Below are 15,771 nucleotides of genomic sequence, written 5' to 3'. Positions count from 1 at the left end.
TTTTCTTTTTTCTCTTACTTTTTATTTTTTTAATGGTATCTTTGACTTTGGTATCAGAGTGATGCTGGCCTCAAAAAATGAATTTCAAAGTGATCTCTTTTGCTGTCTTTTGGAAAAGTTTAAGGACTGTATTAATTGTCCTTTGAGTGTTTGGTAGATTCATCCAAGAAACTATCTAGTCCCAGGCTTTTTGTAGTGGTGGTGGTTCAAAAGTTTTTGATTTTTTATTCAATCTCATTTGTTACTGATTTATTCAAGTTTTCTATTTCTTCTTGATTCAATTTTGGTAAGTGTATGTTTCTAGGAATTTATTTATTGATTTCTTCTGGATTATCCAGTTTGCTAGCATTTGTTAGAATATATTTATTAATAATAGTCCCTTATGATTCTTTTTATTTTTTGAAGCAACTGTTTTAATGTCCTTTTTTCATTTTTTATTTTGTATTATTTTTTCTTAATCTAGCTATGAATCCCTTGATTTTGTTTATTTTTTTCAAAAAGCACTTATTTTTGTTGTTTTTCTATTTTTATTTGATTGATGTCAGCTCTCATCTTTATAACTTTCTAACTTCTGCTAATTTTGGCCTTGTTCTTTTTCTAGCTTTGAGGTATAAAGTGACATTGTTTATTTAAGTTCTATCCTTTTTTTTTTCTTAAGATTTTATTTATTTACTTGAGAGAGAACTTTGTAGGAGCACAAATAGGGAGGCAGAGCTCAGTGGTTGAGCATCTGCCTTTGGCTCAGGGCATGATCCTGATATCCTGGAATTGAGTTCCACATCAGCCTCCTTGGGGAGCCTGCTTCTCTCTCCCTCTGCCTATGTCTCTCTCTCTGTGTCTCTCATGAATAAATAAAGAATTATGGAGGCAGGGGAGGGGGAGGTAGATACAGATCCTCAGCTGAGCAGGGAGCTGGTTTGAAGTTCAATCCCAGGACCCTGAGATCATGAGCTGAGTCAAAGGCACTTAACTGACTGAGCCACCCAGGCACCCCTAACTTCTTTCTTGAAGTAAGTATTTATTATTATAAACTCCCCTCTTAGTACTGCATTTGCTACAATCCATAAGTTATGGTATGTTGTATTTTAGTTTACATTTGTGCTGAGATTTTCTTTTTTTTTTTAATTCTCTTTCGATCTCTTCTTCAACTCATGGTTATTCAAGAGTATGTTTTTTAGGCAACTGGGTGGCTCAGTGGTTAAGTGTCTGCCTTTGGCCTAGGTTGTGATCCTAGAGGCCTGGGATGGAGTCCTGTATTGGGCTCCCTGCATGGAACCTGCTTCTCCCTCTGCCTGTGTCTCTGCCTGTCTCTCTGTATCTCTCATGAATAAATAAATAAAAATATTTTTTTAAAAAAGATTATATTGTTTAGTCTTCATGTATTAATAAATTTTCCCACCTTCTTATTGTTATTTTCTAGTTTCATTCTTTGTGTTGGAAAAGATACTTGTAATAATTTAGATCTTCTTAAATGTGTTTCTTTTGTGACCTAATATGTAATCTGTCCTAAAGAATATTACGTGTGCACTTGAGAAAAAAAGGTGTATTCTTCTAATGGGTAAAAAGCTCTGAATAGGTACATTTGTTTTATAGTGTTGTTCAGTTCTACTGTTTCCTTACTGATTTTGTCTGGATGATCTTTTCATTATAGTGAATGGAGTATTGAAATCTACTATTACCATATTATTGTCTATTTCTCCTTCAGATCTGCCAAGATACTTTATGTATCTAGGTACTTTGATGGTACTTTGGTGTTGGGTACATACACATTTATAAATGTTATAGTTTCCTACTGAATTGACTGTTTTATCATTAAACAACGACCTTGTCTTTGTTTTTGACTTAAAGTCCATTTTGTCTGATATAAATATAGCCACCTCTTTTCTCTTTTGGTTACCATTTGCATAGAATATCTTTCTCTACCTCTTCATTTTCAGTCTATGTGTGTCCTTAAATCTAAACTGAATCTCTTACAGCTAAGGTACAGTTAGGTCTTATTTGGGGTTTTGTTTTTGTTTTACCTATTCAGCCATTCTGTGCCTTTTGATTGGGGAGTTTAGTTCATTTACATTTAAAGTAATTGTTAATAGGTAAGGACTTGCTGTGGCCATTTTGTTAATTGTTTTCTATCAGTTTTTGTGGTTCTTTTCTTCTCACCCTCTCTTGCTGTCCTCCTATATGACCTGCTGGCTTTTTCATAGTGATCTACTTTGATTCTTTACCCTCTTTGTTTGTTTCTGTTGTAGGTTTTTTTCTTTGTGTTTACCATGAGGCTTGTGTAAAACTTCTTATAACAGTCTATTTTGAGTAGATAGCAACTTAAGTTCAATTACATACAAAAACTTTACACTTCTATGTCCCCCAACAGACTTTGTTATTGATGTCAGAATTTAATTCTTTTTATATTATGTATCTATTAACAAATTTTTGTGGTTATAGTTATTCTTAATATTTTCATCTTTTAACTTTTATATTAGCATTAAAAGTGATTTACACACCATTCTTACAATATTACATTATTCTGTATTTATCTAAATATTTACCTTTACCAGTGAGATTTATACTTCCATATGCTTTCATGATGGGAACGTAGGGTTATGGAGATGTATTTTTTCCTTTAAGATTTAATGTCACATCTTTTATGAAAACATTCTTCACCTCTGTTCACTATAATTTCTGCCCACATTTATGATGCGGTGCTAAGTTTTGTAATCTCTTCCCAAGCCCACCAGAGTTAATATTGCCTTCCTCTACTCTCTAGCCAAACTAGATCACTATTTCTATAAATATTCCTTTCCTGTTTGTTTTAAAGATTTTTATTTATTTTAGAGAGAGACAGAGAACACACACAAGCTGGGGTGGGGTATGGTGGGGACAGAGAGAGAGAAGCAGACTCCCCACTGAGCACGGAGCCTTAATTCAGGGCTCCATTTTACGACCCTGAGATCACAATCTGAGCTGAAACCAAGAGATGCTTAACTGACTGAACTACCCAGGCACCCCTGCTTGTTTGTTTTTTTAGAGAAACACTCACATACAGAGTTCACTTGACTTCTTTTACTTTTGTTACTCAGGCCAAAGCTGCCCATTTGTGCAAATGATAGCATATACTTTTTGGTATGTAAAGGCTGCTGTCTTATAAGGATGTTTTAAATTAGATAAAAGTCCAAAGAGGTGCTTCTGTAGGGCACCTGGGTGACTCATTCACTTAAGCATCTGACTCTTGATCTCAGCTCAGATCTTGATCACCAGGTCTCGAATTCAAGCCTCACAGTGGGTTCCACACTAGGCGTGGAGCTAAATAAATAAATAAATAGTTTCTCTAATTAGTATTGTTGAGGAATTATTGTTATTTCACAAACAAGTGAAAAGTAGCAGAACATAAGACAGAGTTTTAGGATTTTGCAGCCTTCCATCCTTCTGATGTTTGTACCTTTACTACGTTCAGTGGCAGAGGGGAAGTGAGCCTGGTTGACATAGTCCCTAAAAGCCCACAGAGAAGGGTAGAGTGGAGGGATAGAGCTCCCCCTGCTTGTGCTTGCTCTCTCTCTAATAAATGGATAAAATATTTAAAAAAAAATCAACTCAATTAGTTTTGATTTCCATGAGTACTTTCTGGTTCCCTGTATGTTGTTTTATAGTATCCTATTCCTTCCTATACTTTTATGATAGATGAAATTTCTCTCTGAGAATCTTTTTTTTTTCTTCCACCATAGCCTCTGTTTTTTAAAAAGTTTCCTTTTTGCTATTCATTTTGGTCTGTTTCTTCTTTTTTTTCTTTTTTAGGTTTTATTTATTGAGAGAGAGTGTGTGTGTGTGCAAGAGAGAGCGTGAGCCAGAGGGGAGGCACAGAGGGAGAGGGAGGAGAAACAGACTCCCTGCTGAGTCAGGAGCCCAACTCAGGGGACCTGAGTCCCCCATAATCCCAGGGCCCTGAGATTATGACCTGAGCCAAAGGCAGCCCCTTAACCAACTGAGCCACCCAGGCACCCCCTCAGTTTGTTCATATTGAAAGACCTAACTCAAGTGCTTGCTCATATTTAGCTGTGAAGAAGTCAAAGATGCTTTGAGAGTTGGTGCATGTGGAGAGTGTTCATTGATTCAGGTTGTAGATTGAGCTGGCGAAGTCATTTTGTAACCCTCAACATTCATCTTAATAGACTTTTCTTTGGGTCTGGTTGGATTCCGTGGAGAATGTTCTTCTTACATCTTCTTAAAGAATATATCCTGAGAAGCCACGTTAGGGGAAAAAGTCTCAGCATTCAGTAAGTCATCTTTCATCCTGTGTCTAGCCCCCTACCCCACCCAATATGGTAAACCCGTGGTGCTATTTTCAATACCTGCCTTCAGGTCAGGTAATACAGAGATCCCTCTGTTGCACCTCATCAGGAGAATAAATCTGTCCTCTGCAGGGGTCAGCAAGATCTGAGGGACTCTTTCTAAAACAGTTTTCCATCAGTTCTTCTGCAATTTGTCCCTCTTTTGTTCTGTTTCAATGCTAATTTAAGATACCTGCTCTGGGATCCCTGGGTGGCGCAGCGGTTTGGCGCCTGCCTTTGGCCCAGGGCGCGATCCCGGAGACCCGTGATCGAATCCCACATCGGACTCCCGGTGCATGGAGCCTGCTTCTCCCTCTGCCTGTGTCTCTGCCTCTCTCTCTCTCTCTCTGTGGCTATCATAAATAAATAAAAATTAAAAAAAAAAAAAATAAGATACCTGCTCTTAGCTTTCACCATTACCAGCATAATGTTCAGCTTTCTTTAATTTGCTAAGTCATTATCACTTGTTAATTCCTGACCTTTTATTTTGTCTCCTCTCTGGTTCTCTTTATCTTGCTATATGATGCCTTAAAAATTAAATAGAATGTTTTGGGGTGAGAGCAGAGGTAAGTTAATACATGCTGTCAATTGGCTATCTTCAACCAGAAGTTTTTATGTAGGAAAGTACAGGGATTTTGTTTTTTGTTTTTGTTTTAAATGTGTGATTCCTGGTCATACATCAGTGACCTCAGTGACAGAAACAACCAAGTGCCTTGAAGCAGAGGGTGCTCCTAAAGGGCCCAGCCTTTAGTATACCTTCACACCTTCTTTGGGAGCTCCAGAGGCCATGACTGATGCCTCCATCAATTCTCAAGGCCCCAAGATGTTGAGAGGGAAACAATTTTTTAAAATTAAATTCTAATTTTATTTTTTCCTCCTTGTTATTTTCATTGTTATTTGTTGCTTTTTTTTTTCAAAAATTCATTTATTTTTTAGTATGCACATTAGCTACTGCGTATCTTACTGAGGATGCTTCATGTTGCCTGACAAATACCTCCAGATCCATTCTTTGCCACATAGCTCATTCTGCCTATGTTGTAACCATACAAATAAATTGCACTCCTGCTGGATACAGTCGAGGGGCACCTGGGTGGCTCAGTTGGTTGAGCATCCATCTCTTTTTTTTTTTAAGATTTTATTTATTTATTTGAGAAAAAGAGAGGCAGAGATAGTGGACAAGAGCAGGAGTGGGGAGGAGAGTGAGAAGCAGAGAGCCTTATGCAGGGCTTGATTCCAGTAATCTAGGATCATGACCTGAGCCAAAGGTAGATGCTTAACCCACTAAGTCACCTAGGCACCCTGAGCCACCATCTCTTGATTTTGGCTCAGGTCATGATCTCATGGGTCATGAGCTCTAGCTTCATGAAGGGCTCCATGCTCAGCCAGGTGTCTGCTTGAGATTCTCTCCCTCTGCTCCTGCCCTGACTTGCGCTTGTTCACGCACGTACACTGTCTCTCTCTTTCTTTAAGATTGTTTTCTTCTATTCATGAGAGAGAGACAGAGGCAAAGGAGAAACAGGCTCCCTTCAAAGCAGGGAGCCCAATGTGGGACTCGATCCCAGGATCCTAGGATCATGACCTGGGCTGAAGGTAGATGCTTAACTGACTAAGCCACCCAGGTACCCCATCTCTCTCTCTTTCTCAAGTAAATAAATAAATCTCTTTTAAAAATTAAAAAAAAAAGGAGGGTGGCTCAGTGGAATGACAGAATAAGTATTTGTTTACATTTCATAGTCTCTGATACTACCTGTAAACTATAAGCCCTACAAGATTAGGAGCACTGTCATTCTTATCATCATATTTCAGACATCTAGCACATAGCTCACCAAAAATAAACATGTCTTATGTGCTGAATGAATGAATAGTGAAGCTTCAATTTACATTGATTCAATTGATGAGTAATTTCACTTTTTAAAAATTTGAGTTTCTGTGGGTAATTAAAACCTTCTAGGGAAAAAAAAAAAAAAAAAAACCTTCTAGGGATTTTTTTTTTTTTATGATAGTCAGAGAGAGAGAGAGAGAGAGAGAGGCAGAGACACAGGCAGAGGGAGAAGCAGGCTCCATGCACCAGGAGCCCGACGTGGGATTCGATCCCCGGTCTCCAGGATCGCGCCCTGGGCCAAAGGCAGGCGCCAAACCGCTGTGCCACCCAGGGATCCCCCTTTCTAGGGATTTTCAGATCACATTGTTAGCAGTTTGTTTTCTCCATGCCTTTTAATATATCACTTTTGCGTTATAGACCTGAGTGAAAGAGTGTGTGTACTTTTTTTTAACCTGTCATCAATAATAATTGTTTCTCTCTCTCTCTCTCTCTCTCTCTGTCTCCTCTTCAGGGAAGTGGTACAAGCCAACTGTGTTCACTGGAGGAAGAAGTTCTCATTTATGTGCAAGATGAGTGCAAGTGCCACCACAGGCATCCTGGATCCTTGTATCTACAGAGTATCTGTGAGGAAGGTATAAAAATAGCCAATTACGTCTCCCCTTTCAGAAACCATAATTAGTTCCATAGTCACTGACTCATTTTATTTAGCTCTACTTCATCGTTAGAACTGTTACATGTAATTCCACTTTACACTTGCATCAATAATTTAATTTACTGTGACAAATATGATTTAAGAAAATTTGAAGCTATAAAGTATTACTCAAGAACCTTATTTCACTATCGATTGATATACATTTAAGTATTAACTCTATTTGTATTATTTTGGGAGGCTGATCTTTATCCTGCCATTCATTAAATTTCTCTTTGTAGGCATTATTTTAGGGACTTTACATATATTATGTCTAACAACAAACGTGAAAATGGGTATTATTTTTTGCAATTTCAGGAAAACGAGGTTCAGAGGGGTTGTCACTTGCTCAAATCACATAGCTAGGAAATGGCAAAATGGGGACTCAAATACAAATCTTTCTAATTCTAAGGCCGTGTTTTGTTTTTTATATCATTTCTTTTCCACGTATTAGGTTGAAGCATGTTACCAATGATCTACAAAGATGGTAATCTCAAGTAGATCAACTTAATATATGTAGAAATATATGATCCTACTTTTTGGGGAGTTAAAAAGAGGGAATCCTTTTGTCACCACTACAGGTGAATGAAACTATTAGCTTTAAAATGTAACCTTTATGGGATGCCTGGGTGGCTCAGCGGTTGAGTGTCTGCCTTTGGCTCAGGGTGTGATCCTGAATCTGGGGATCAAGTCCCACATCGGGCTCCCTGTGAGGAGCCTACTTCTCCCTCTGCCTGTGTCTCTGCCTTTCTCTCTGTGTCTCTCGTGAATAAATAAATAAAATCTTTAAAAGAAAAAAAAAATAAAATGTAACCTTTATGTTATATCTTATATACATTTTTTAAGTTACCAAAATAATACATGTACCTGTTCGAAAATTAAGGTAAGGACTCAGAATGAAAAGCAAGAGCCCGTTGCCTTGTTATTTTCCATTTTAGTCTTGTGTCCTTCTTAATGAGATAAAAAGTTGTATTTTTAATTTTCTTTGCTTTTTGAGTGAGCAGATAGCACCATGTTGTATGTGGCTATATTTTAAATTCTTACATTGCTTAATCTACTCAGTTAAGATATAGCGTAAATACATATAAACATTTTATAGGTTTTAAGCCTTTAATGATTGTAGACCTTTAGAACGGACTAACTTGGGGGCACCTGGGTGTCTAAGTGGTTGAGTGTCTACTTTCTGCTCAGGTCATGATCCTGGGGTCCTGGCGTCAAGTCTCAGATCAGGCTCCCTACAGGGAACCTGCTTCTCCCTCTGCCTATGCCTCTGCCTCTCTGTGTCTCTCATGAATAAATTTTTTAAAATAAGAAAGAGAGAAAGAAAAAAGTCTAACTTGGAGCAGCAATAATTGCATCAAAGCTTCCCTTAAGTACAATGCAATGAAAGTGTATGTGTCATTGTAGTGACCTGAGCTTGAGTCCCAGATACGTGCTTTCTAACTGTGAGACATTAGGTAGTTCTCTCCTGACTTTCTAAAAAATCCATTTTTCCACCCAAACTATGGTTATGATAATTGCTTTCTCCAGAATTTGGAAGCATTAACTGAGATATAAGTAAAGCATCCTACCTTCTTCTCTTTCTGCTTTAATTGCTGCTGTAGCTCTTATATTGAAACTTTTATAAATGGAATTCTAGTCATGATTTTTGTAAGATGACCAGTCTTTGAATTTTAATTTAAAAAAAAATAATATATATGGGCAGCCCAGGTGGCTCAGCGGTTTAGCGCCGCCTTCAGCCCAGGGCCTGATCCCGACATGGAGCCTGCTTCTCCCTCTGCCTGTGTCTCTGCCTCTGTGTGTGTGTCTCTCTCATGAATAAATAAATAAAATCTTTAAAAATAATAATAATATATACATATATGTATGTATGTATATAAATAACATATAAATAACATTATAATATTAGTTTAGAGTAAAGCTAACTGCTAATAATAAGAAGCTCAGAGTTGGGACGCCTGGGTGTCAGTGGTTTAGCACCACCTTCAGCCCAGGGTGTGATCCTGGAGACCCGGGATCGAGTCCCACATTGGGCTCCCGGCATAGAGCCTGCGTCTCCCTCTGCCTGTGTCTCTGCCTCTTTCTCTCTGTGTCTCTCATGAATAAATTAAAAAAAAAAAAAACCCTCAGAGTCTATTACCAAAAACCTAATTTTTTGTAATTTAAGGTAGGACTAGTTCATGTGAAATAATCCAGTTCCTCAGGTTGTGAGGTTCAGTGTATTCGGGCATGTACAATAAGCTGCTGAAGCAGATACCCAAATATGCAATGACTTAAACAGGATAAGAGTTTCTGTCTCTCTTGGGTAATAGCCCAGGGGTCCAGGGCTGGGAGAGCAGCTCTGCCATCTTCACCATATGGTACACGTTTTTAGATCCAAGAGAATTACTCCAGTCTTGGTATCTTTCAACCAATGAGAAAAGAGAAAAGGCCACATGAGAATAAAAGTGAGAACCCATAAAGAAAAATTAGAAAACTCTTCTATATAAACGTTTTCTACATTGCAAAAAAATACCTTAAGCAAAGCTATAAGAGAAAACATCTGCACATCATGTCAGAGGACTAATTTCCTTGATATAGAAAGAGCTCCTTCAAATAAATCAAGAAGAAAAGATAAATAGCCCTTTAGAAAAATAGGCAGGGGACAGAATATATATTTTACAAAATGGAAAATATAAATAGCTTTCAAATCTATAAAAAATTACTCAGTCTCACTCATGTATATTAAAACTACAAATAAGGCACCATTTTTTTACCTATAAATTTAACAAAGATCAAAAAGTTTGATAATACACTCTGTTGCCTAGGACACAGGGAAGCAGTCCATCACCTGTTAACAAATAGGTGAGTTCCTACAAACTGCCAGGTACTATTCTAAGCACTGAAAGGACAGTGGTGAACTGGAATTGGGCTCCTGCCCTCAAGGACTCTGCTTTCTGATTGGAGCTGGGAGGAAGAGTGGTAGGAAAGACAGACTAACCATGTAACCAAATAAGTGGATGTTGTAAGTGTTGTATATGAAATACAATGAGATAATAGAGAATAACTCAGGGAGAGGAAATCATCTTAGAAAATTAGGGGGAGCGGCCAGTGGAGACTTCTCTGAAAGGTAGCATTTGAAGAGGAGGTACCCATGTAAAAATCTAGGAAAAGACTATCCTAAAGGAGTAGGACCTTGTATTAGGCAAGGTTCTCCAGTGAAACAGAATCAATATAGAGTAGAGACATAGCTATATATATAGAAATAGATTTGTTATAAGGAATTTGGCATACACAGTTGTGGAGGCCAAGAACTCCCACAATCTGCCATCTGCAAGCTGGTGACCTTAGAATACTGGTGGTGTGGATCCAGTCTGTGTCCAAAGTCCTGAGAACCAGGAAACCAATGGTGTAAGTGCAAGTCAAAGCTGGAGTTAATTAGGAGTTCTGATGGTATAAGTCCTGGTCTGAAAGCAGGAGAAAACCAATGTCCCAATTCAAACAGTGAGTTAAAGAGAGAGAATTTAACCTTTCTCAGCCTGTTTCTTCTATTCAAGCCCTCAACAGATTGGATGATGCCCACCCACACTGAGGAAAGCAATCTGCTTTCCTCAGTTGACTGATTAAAATGTTAATCTCATCCAAAAACGCCCTCAGACATAGCCAGAAGTAGTGTTTAACCATATATCTGGGCACCCCATGACCCAGTAAGTTGCACATAACCATACCATACCTGAAAGTAAAAAGGCTCTGTGTTAGTTTCCTAGAGGTGCTATATCAAAGTACCACAAACTGGGTGGCTTAAAACAACACAGATGTTATTGTCTTATAGTCCTCAAAATCAAGGTGTCAGCAGGGCCATGTTCCAAAGGCTCCAGAAACTGTTCATGCCTTTCTCCCGACTTTTGGTAGCTTCAGGCATTCCTTGGCTTGTAGATGCATCACTCCAGTTACATGGCTGCCTTCTCCCTTTGTGTCTTCACATGATCTTCCCTCTGTGTGTGTCTGTGTTCGCATCTCCTTTGTTTTTTTCATGAGAGCACCAGTCATATTGGATTAGAACCTCATTCTTACCTAGATTACCTATGTATTTCCAAATAAGGTCACATTCTGAGGTACTAGGGATTAGGACTTCAAAATATCTTGGGAGGTCAGAGGAGAGAAATGTACAATGTAATCCATAACAAGCCTTAAGATTATAATAAACCTGGAGATTTATACTTCTGAAATTAATGGACCAGTTTATTAAAGACCACCTCTCCCTCTGAGAACAATAGAAAAGTTGGACAAAATATTAAAAACAGCTGCTTGAAGGCATCAGAAGCCACCAAGGTAGTAAAGACTTAAGCTTAGAATATATACAAGAGAAGTATAAAGAGCTGAGCCTGATATTTGGCATTGCTTTTTCCCTCAAATCATTTGCTAAATTGCAAGCAGTGGTTAAGAAGCTGAGCTAGGACACCTGGGTGGCTCAGTGGTTGAGCATCTGCCTTTGGCTTGGGTCATGATGTCCTTGAAGGGAGCCTGCTTTTCCCTCTGCCTATGTCTCTGCCTCTCTCTCTCTCTCTCTCTCTCTCTCTCTCTGTCTTTCATTAGTAAATAAGTAAAATCTTATTTAAAAAAAAAAGAAGAAGGGATCCCTGGGTGGCGCAGTGGTTTAGCGCCTGCCTTTGGCCCAGGGCGCGATCCTGGAGACCCGGGATCGAATCCCACGTCAGGCTCCCGGTGCATGGAGCCTGCTTCTCCCTCTGCCTGTGTCTCTGCCTCTCTCTCTCTCTCTCTCTGTGACTATCATAAATAAATAAAAAATTTAAAAAAAAAAAAAAGAAGAAGAAGAAGAGGAAGAAAAAGCTGAGCTAAAAGCAGGGGCTGAGAGGCAAGGAAGCTAGCTGAGATCCCAGCAGTTTTATAGGACTAAAGGGAGAAGAACTGGAGTCCAGGACCCATCAGCATGAAGGGCCTTGGGAAACATCCCAGACTTTACATTGGGACTTCCTAAGAGTTTCAACCTAGAAGGAATGTAGTGGATAGAGATCAGCCTGTATAAAGATTGAAACTCAGCTTCTAATCAGCTTAACCCCTGCTTAGAGGAGGTATCTGCCCCTTTCAAAGCTTGCCGGAAGCAAATGTGTATTTTCTGTAAAGAAAAATAATGTTACTCTAAGCCTCAAATTACTTCAAGTTATCACGCACAAAAATTACCAAGCACACCAAGAGACTTGACTGCATGACCAAAAATCGAAAGGAAAGTAGATAAGAACAGAGTCATGGAAGATACAAGTTTTGGGGAGATCAGAGACAAAGTTTTACGGTAACTATAATGAGTGAACAATATGGGAAATTTTATTAGAGAAGTAGAAACTATAAAGCAAAAAGCAAATTGAATTCTAGAACTGAGGGATGCCTGAGTGGTTCAGTGGCTGAGCGTCTGCCTTCGTTTGGAGCAGTGATCCTGAGGTCCTGGGATCGAGTCCCGCATTGGGCTCCCTGCATGGAGCCTGCTTCGTCTCTGCTTCTCTCTCTGTATCTCTCGTGAATAAATACATAAAATCTTAAAAAAAAATTCTAGAACTGAGAAAATAACTAATTAAAACTAAATAGTTGAGGGGCATCTGGCTGGCTCAGTCAGTAGAACATGCAACTCTGGATCTCAGGTTGTGAGTTTGAGCCCCATCTTTGGTATAGAGATGACTTAAAAAAATAAAATATTTTTAAAAATTTTTTAAAAAATGAATAAAGCTAAAGAGATAAAAATAAATCTCAACACATGGATTTAACAGCAGGTTTACCAAAACTGAAGAGAGATTCGATAAACTGGAAAGTAAGACAAAAGAAAGTATCCAGACAAAATCACAGGAAAAAAGTAGAAAATACAAAAAAGAGCATAAGACATGGGAAACGGCATAAAGATACAACATATCTGTAATTGGAGCCCTAGAAGGAGGAGAACGAGATTGTGGCTGAGACTCTTCTAAAACTGATGAAAAAAATACCGAGCCACAGATTCAAAAATATTATAAACCCTATTTAGGATAAACAACAAATCTGTCATGTTTAAATGACAGAAGACCAGCCTGGATGGAATATGGAAAACAGAGAGGGAAAGCTCTTGGTGAGATGAGATGGAGGCACTAGATCAGGTAAGGCCTTAAAGGACACAGTAACGACTTTGGATTTTATGCTAATTATAATTGGAATCCATTTGAGGATTTTACTAAGGAAAGATAGGATCTTCTAAGATCACTTTTGCCGCTGCATGCAGATAGGCCACATAGGTGGAGGGGATGGTTCAGGTGAGGAAAGCTTGTATCAGCATGGAACTATAACCACAGAGGCAGTATGATTTAGGATGTATTTCTGGAGGTCACCCCCCACTAATGGATTCGATGTAAATGAGGGGAAGAGAATTGAAGATAACTCTTAGACCTTTGCCTGAGCATATCGGTTGATAATTGTGCTATTTATTGAAATGGCAAAAGTTCAGAGTGAAATAATTTTGGGGACTGGTAAGCAGAGATCAGCAGGCCCATTTTGGCCATGTTAACTTGAAGGTTTCTATGAGATACCAAGTAGGAATGTCTAGTAGTCATTTAAAGATACTGGTCTGCACTCAGGTTCAGAAGCCAGACTAGAGACAGAGACATGAGAGTTACCAGCTACAGAATTAGGACACCTGGGTGGCTCAGTTGCTTATGTGTCCAATTCTTGTTTCAGCGCAGGTCATGATCTCAGGGTTGTGAGATCAACCCCCATGTAGGGCTCTGCACTGAGTGGAGCCTGCCTAGAATTCTCTCTCAAAAAAGAAAAAATTCTCTCTCTCTCTCTCTCTCTCTCTCTCCTTCTCCCTCTGCTCTTCCCCCTGTTCACAGTCTCTCTCTCAAAAAAAAAAAAAAAAAAAGACACCTGGGTGGCTCGGTGGTTGAGCATCTACCTTCGGCTCAGGGCATGATATTCAGGTTCTGGGATGGAGTCCCACATCAGGCTCCCCATGAGGAGCCTACTTCTCCCTCTGCCTATGTCTCTGCCTCTCTGTATGTCTCTCATGAATAAATAAATGAAATCCAAAAAAAAAGGCAACAGAACTGAATGGAAAAAAGTGTAGATAGAGAATACAAGAGGCCCTGAACCAAATCCTGGATCACTCTAACACTCAAGGTAGTATGAATTACTGTTAACAGGAGAGGAGCAAGAATTCGTGTGTGTCAGTTCTTACATCCTTTTGGCCAGATCTTAGTCACACTGCCATGGCACAAAAGGGAGGTAGAAAATGTCATAATACCATATAATTTCACTCATGTAGAATTTAAGAAACGAAACAGATGAACATAGGGGAAGGGAAGGAAAAATTAAATAAAATGACATCAGAGAGGGAGGCAAACCATAAAAGACTCTTAACTATAAGGAACAAACTGAGGGTTGCTAGAGGGGAAGTGGATGAGGGGATGGGGTAACTGAGTGATGCTCATTAAGGAAGACACTTGACGTAATGAGTACTGGATGTTGTACATAACTGATGAGTCACTGAATTCTACCTCTGAAATTAATAATACAGTGTATTTAAGTTGAATTTAAATTTTAAAAAACTTTTAAAAAGAAGAAAATTGTCATTATTTTACATAGCCAGATGGCCACCTAAAAATACAGGTGTCTACTACTTTGAAGAGCAGGGGAATGGATGGTTGGAGTACAACTAGCATTCTCTCTGCAGAAGTTGAATACAGGAGTAGGTCCAGCAAATGAGAGTAAGAAGGAGCAGCCAGTGGGGCAGGAGTAAAACCAGGCAATTACAGCACCATGGAAGGTTAGAAAAGAAAAAGATGTAGGAAAGGAGGTGGAGTAGCCAAGCCTGTAAGATGCTGTTGGAGGGTTAAGTAAGATGGAGACAGCCTTTGGGCTTTAACAAAAATGGACATTATTGGTCATCTAAAGAGCCATTACAAAGGGAAAATGAGGACAAAAGCCTGGTCCTTCCCCTTCTTCACAAGGTCTAGGATGGAAACTGTGTAGAGGTCAGGAGATTCTCAGTGTATTGGGGAATGAGTTGGGACAAGGACTCCCCAGCAGGTGAGGGCCTCTCTCTTCTTGCTCTTGCTGGGGCTGATGGTCAAGGGGGCTCTTGCTCCTTGGAAACCATGTAGACCATAAGGTTGCTATAGCCAAATTCATTGTCATACCAGAAAATGAGCTTGACAAAGTGGTCTTGGAGAGCAATGGAGGCATCAAAGGTAAAAGAGTGGGAGTCACTGTTAAAGTTGCAGGAGACAGTTGCACTGTAGTCCAAGATGCCCTTGAGGGGACCCTCCAATGCCTGCTTCACCACCTTCTTGATGTCATTGTATTTGGCATCTTTCTGCAGGCAGCAGGTCAGATCCATGACTGACACATTAAGGGTGAAGACACAGAAGGCTATGCCAATGAGCTTCCCATTCAGCTCAAGGATGACCTAGCCTACAGCTTTGGCAGCACCAGTAAAAGCAAGTATGATGTTCTGACCAAACCCTTGGCCATCACAGTGTTCTGGCTGACAGTGATGGCATGGAGTCATGAATCATGAGTCCCTCCATGGTGCCAAAGTTGTCAAGGATGACCTTGGCCAGAGGGGCCAAGCAGTTGGTAGTGCAGGAGGCATTGTTGACAATCTTGAGGGAATTGTCATACTTCTCATGGTTCATGCCCATCACAAACATGGAGGCATCAGCAGAAGGGGCAGAGACAATGACCCTTTTGGTACCCCACCCTTCAAGTGAACCCCAGCCTTCTCCATGGTAAAGACTCCAGTTAACTCCACAACATACTCAGCATCACCCCATTTGATGTTGGCAGGATCTTGCTCCTGGAAGATGGAGATAGACTTTCCATTGATGACAAGTTTCCTGTTCTCAGCCTTCACTGTGCCATTTAATTTGCTGTGGGTAGAATTATACCAGAACATGTTGACCATGTAGTTGAGGTCAATGAAGGAG

General features: G+C 39.5%; 1 protein-coding gene across 4 annotated transcripts in view; it reads left to right on the top strand.

The window, feature by feature from the left end:
- The window catches only part of FAM102B (family with sequence similarity 102 member B), a 90,029-nt gene that overhangs the window by 38,428 nt on the left and 35,830 nt on the right, over positions 1-15,771 (top strand). For all 4 annotated transcript variants that reach the window (XR_007411352.1, XM_035717925.2, XM_025417435.3 and 1 more), the window contains exon 2: positions 6,653-6,773. Coding sequence is in view for 3 of the 4 variants with exons in the window: in XM_035717925.2 (XP_035573818.1) it covers positions 6,653-6,773 (121 nt within the window). In the remaining variant the exon portion in view is untranslated. The remainder of the gene's footprint in view (positions 1-6,652; positions 6,774-15,771) is intronic.

This window comes from Canis lupus, chromosome 6 (genome assembly GCF_003254725.2).
Source record: "Canis lupus dingo isolate Sandy chromosome 6, ASM325472v2, whole genome shotgun sequence".
Classification (NCBI taxonomy): Eukaryota; Metazoa; Chordata; class Mammalia; order Carnivora; family Canidae; genus Canis; species Canis lupus.
Note: the sequence above shows the minus strand (reverse complement) of the source record. Positions and strands in the feature narration are given on the sequence as shown.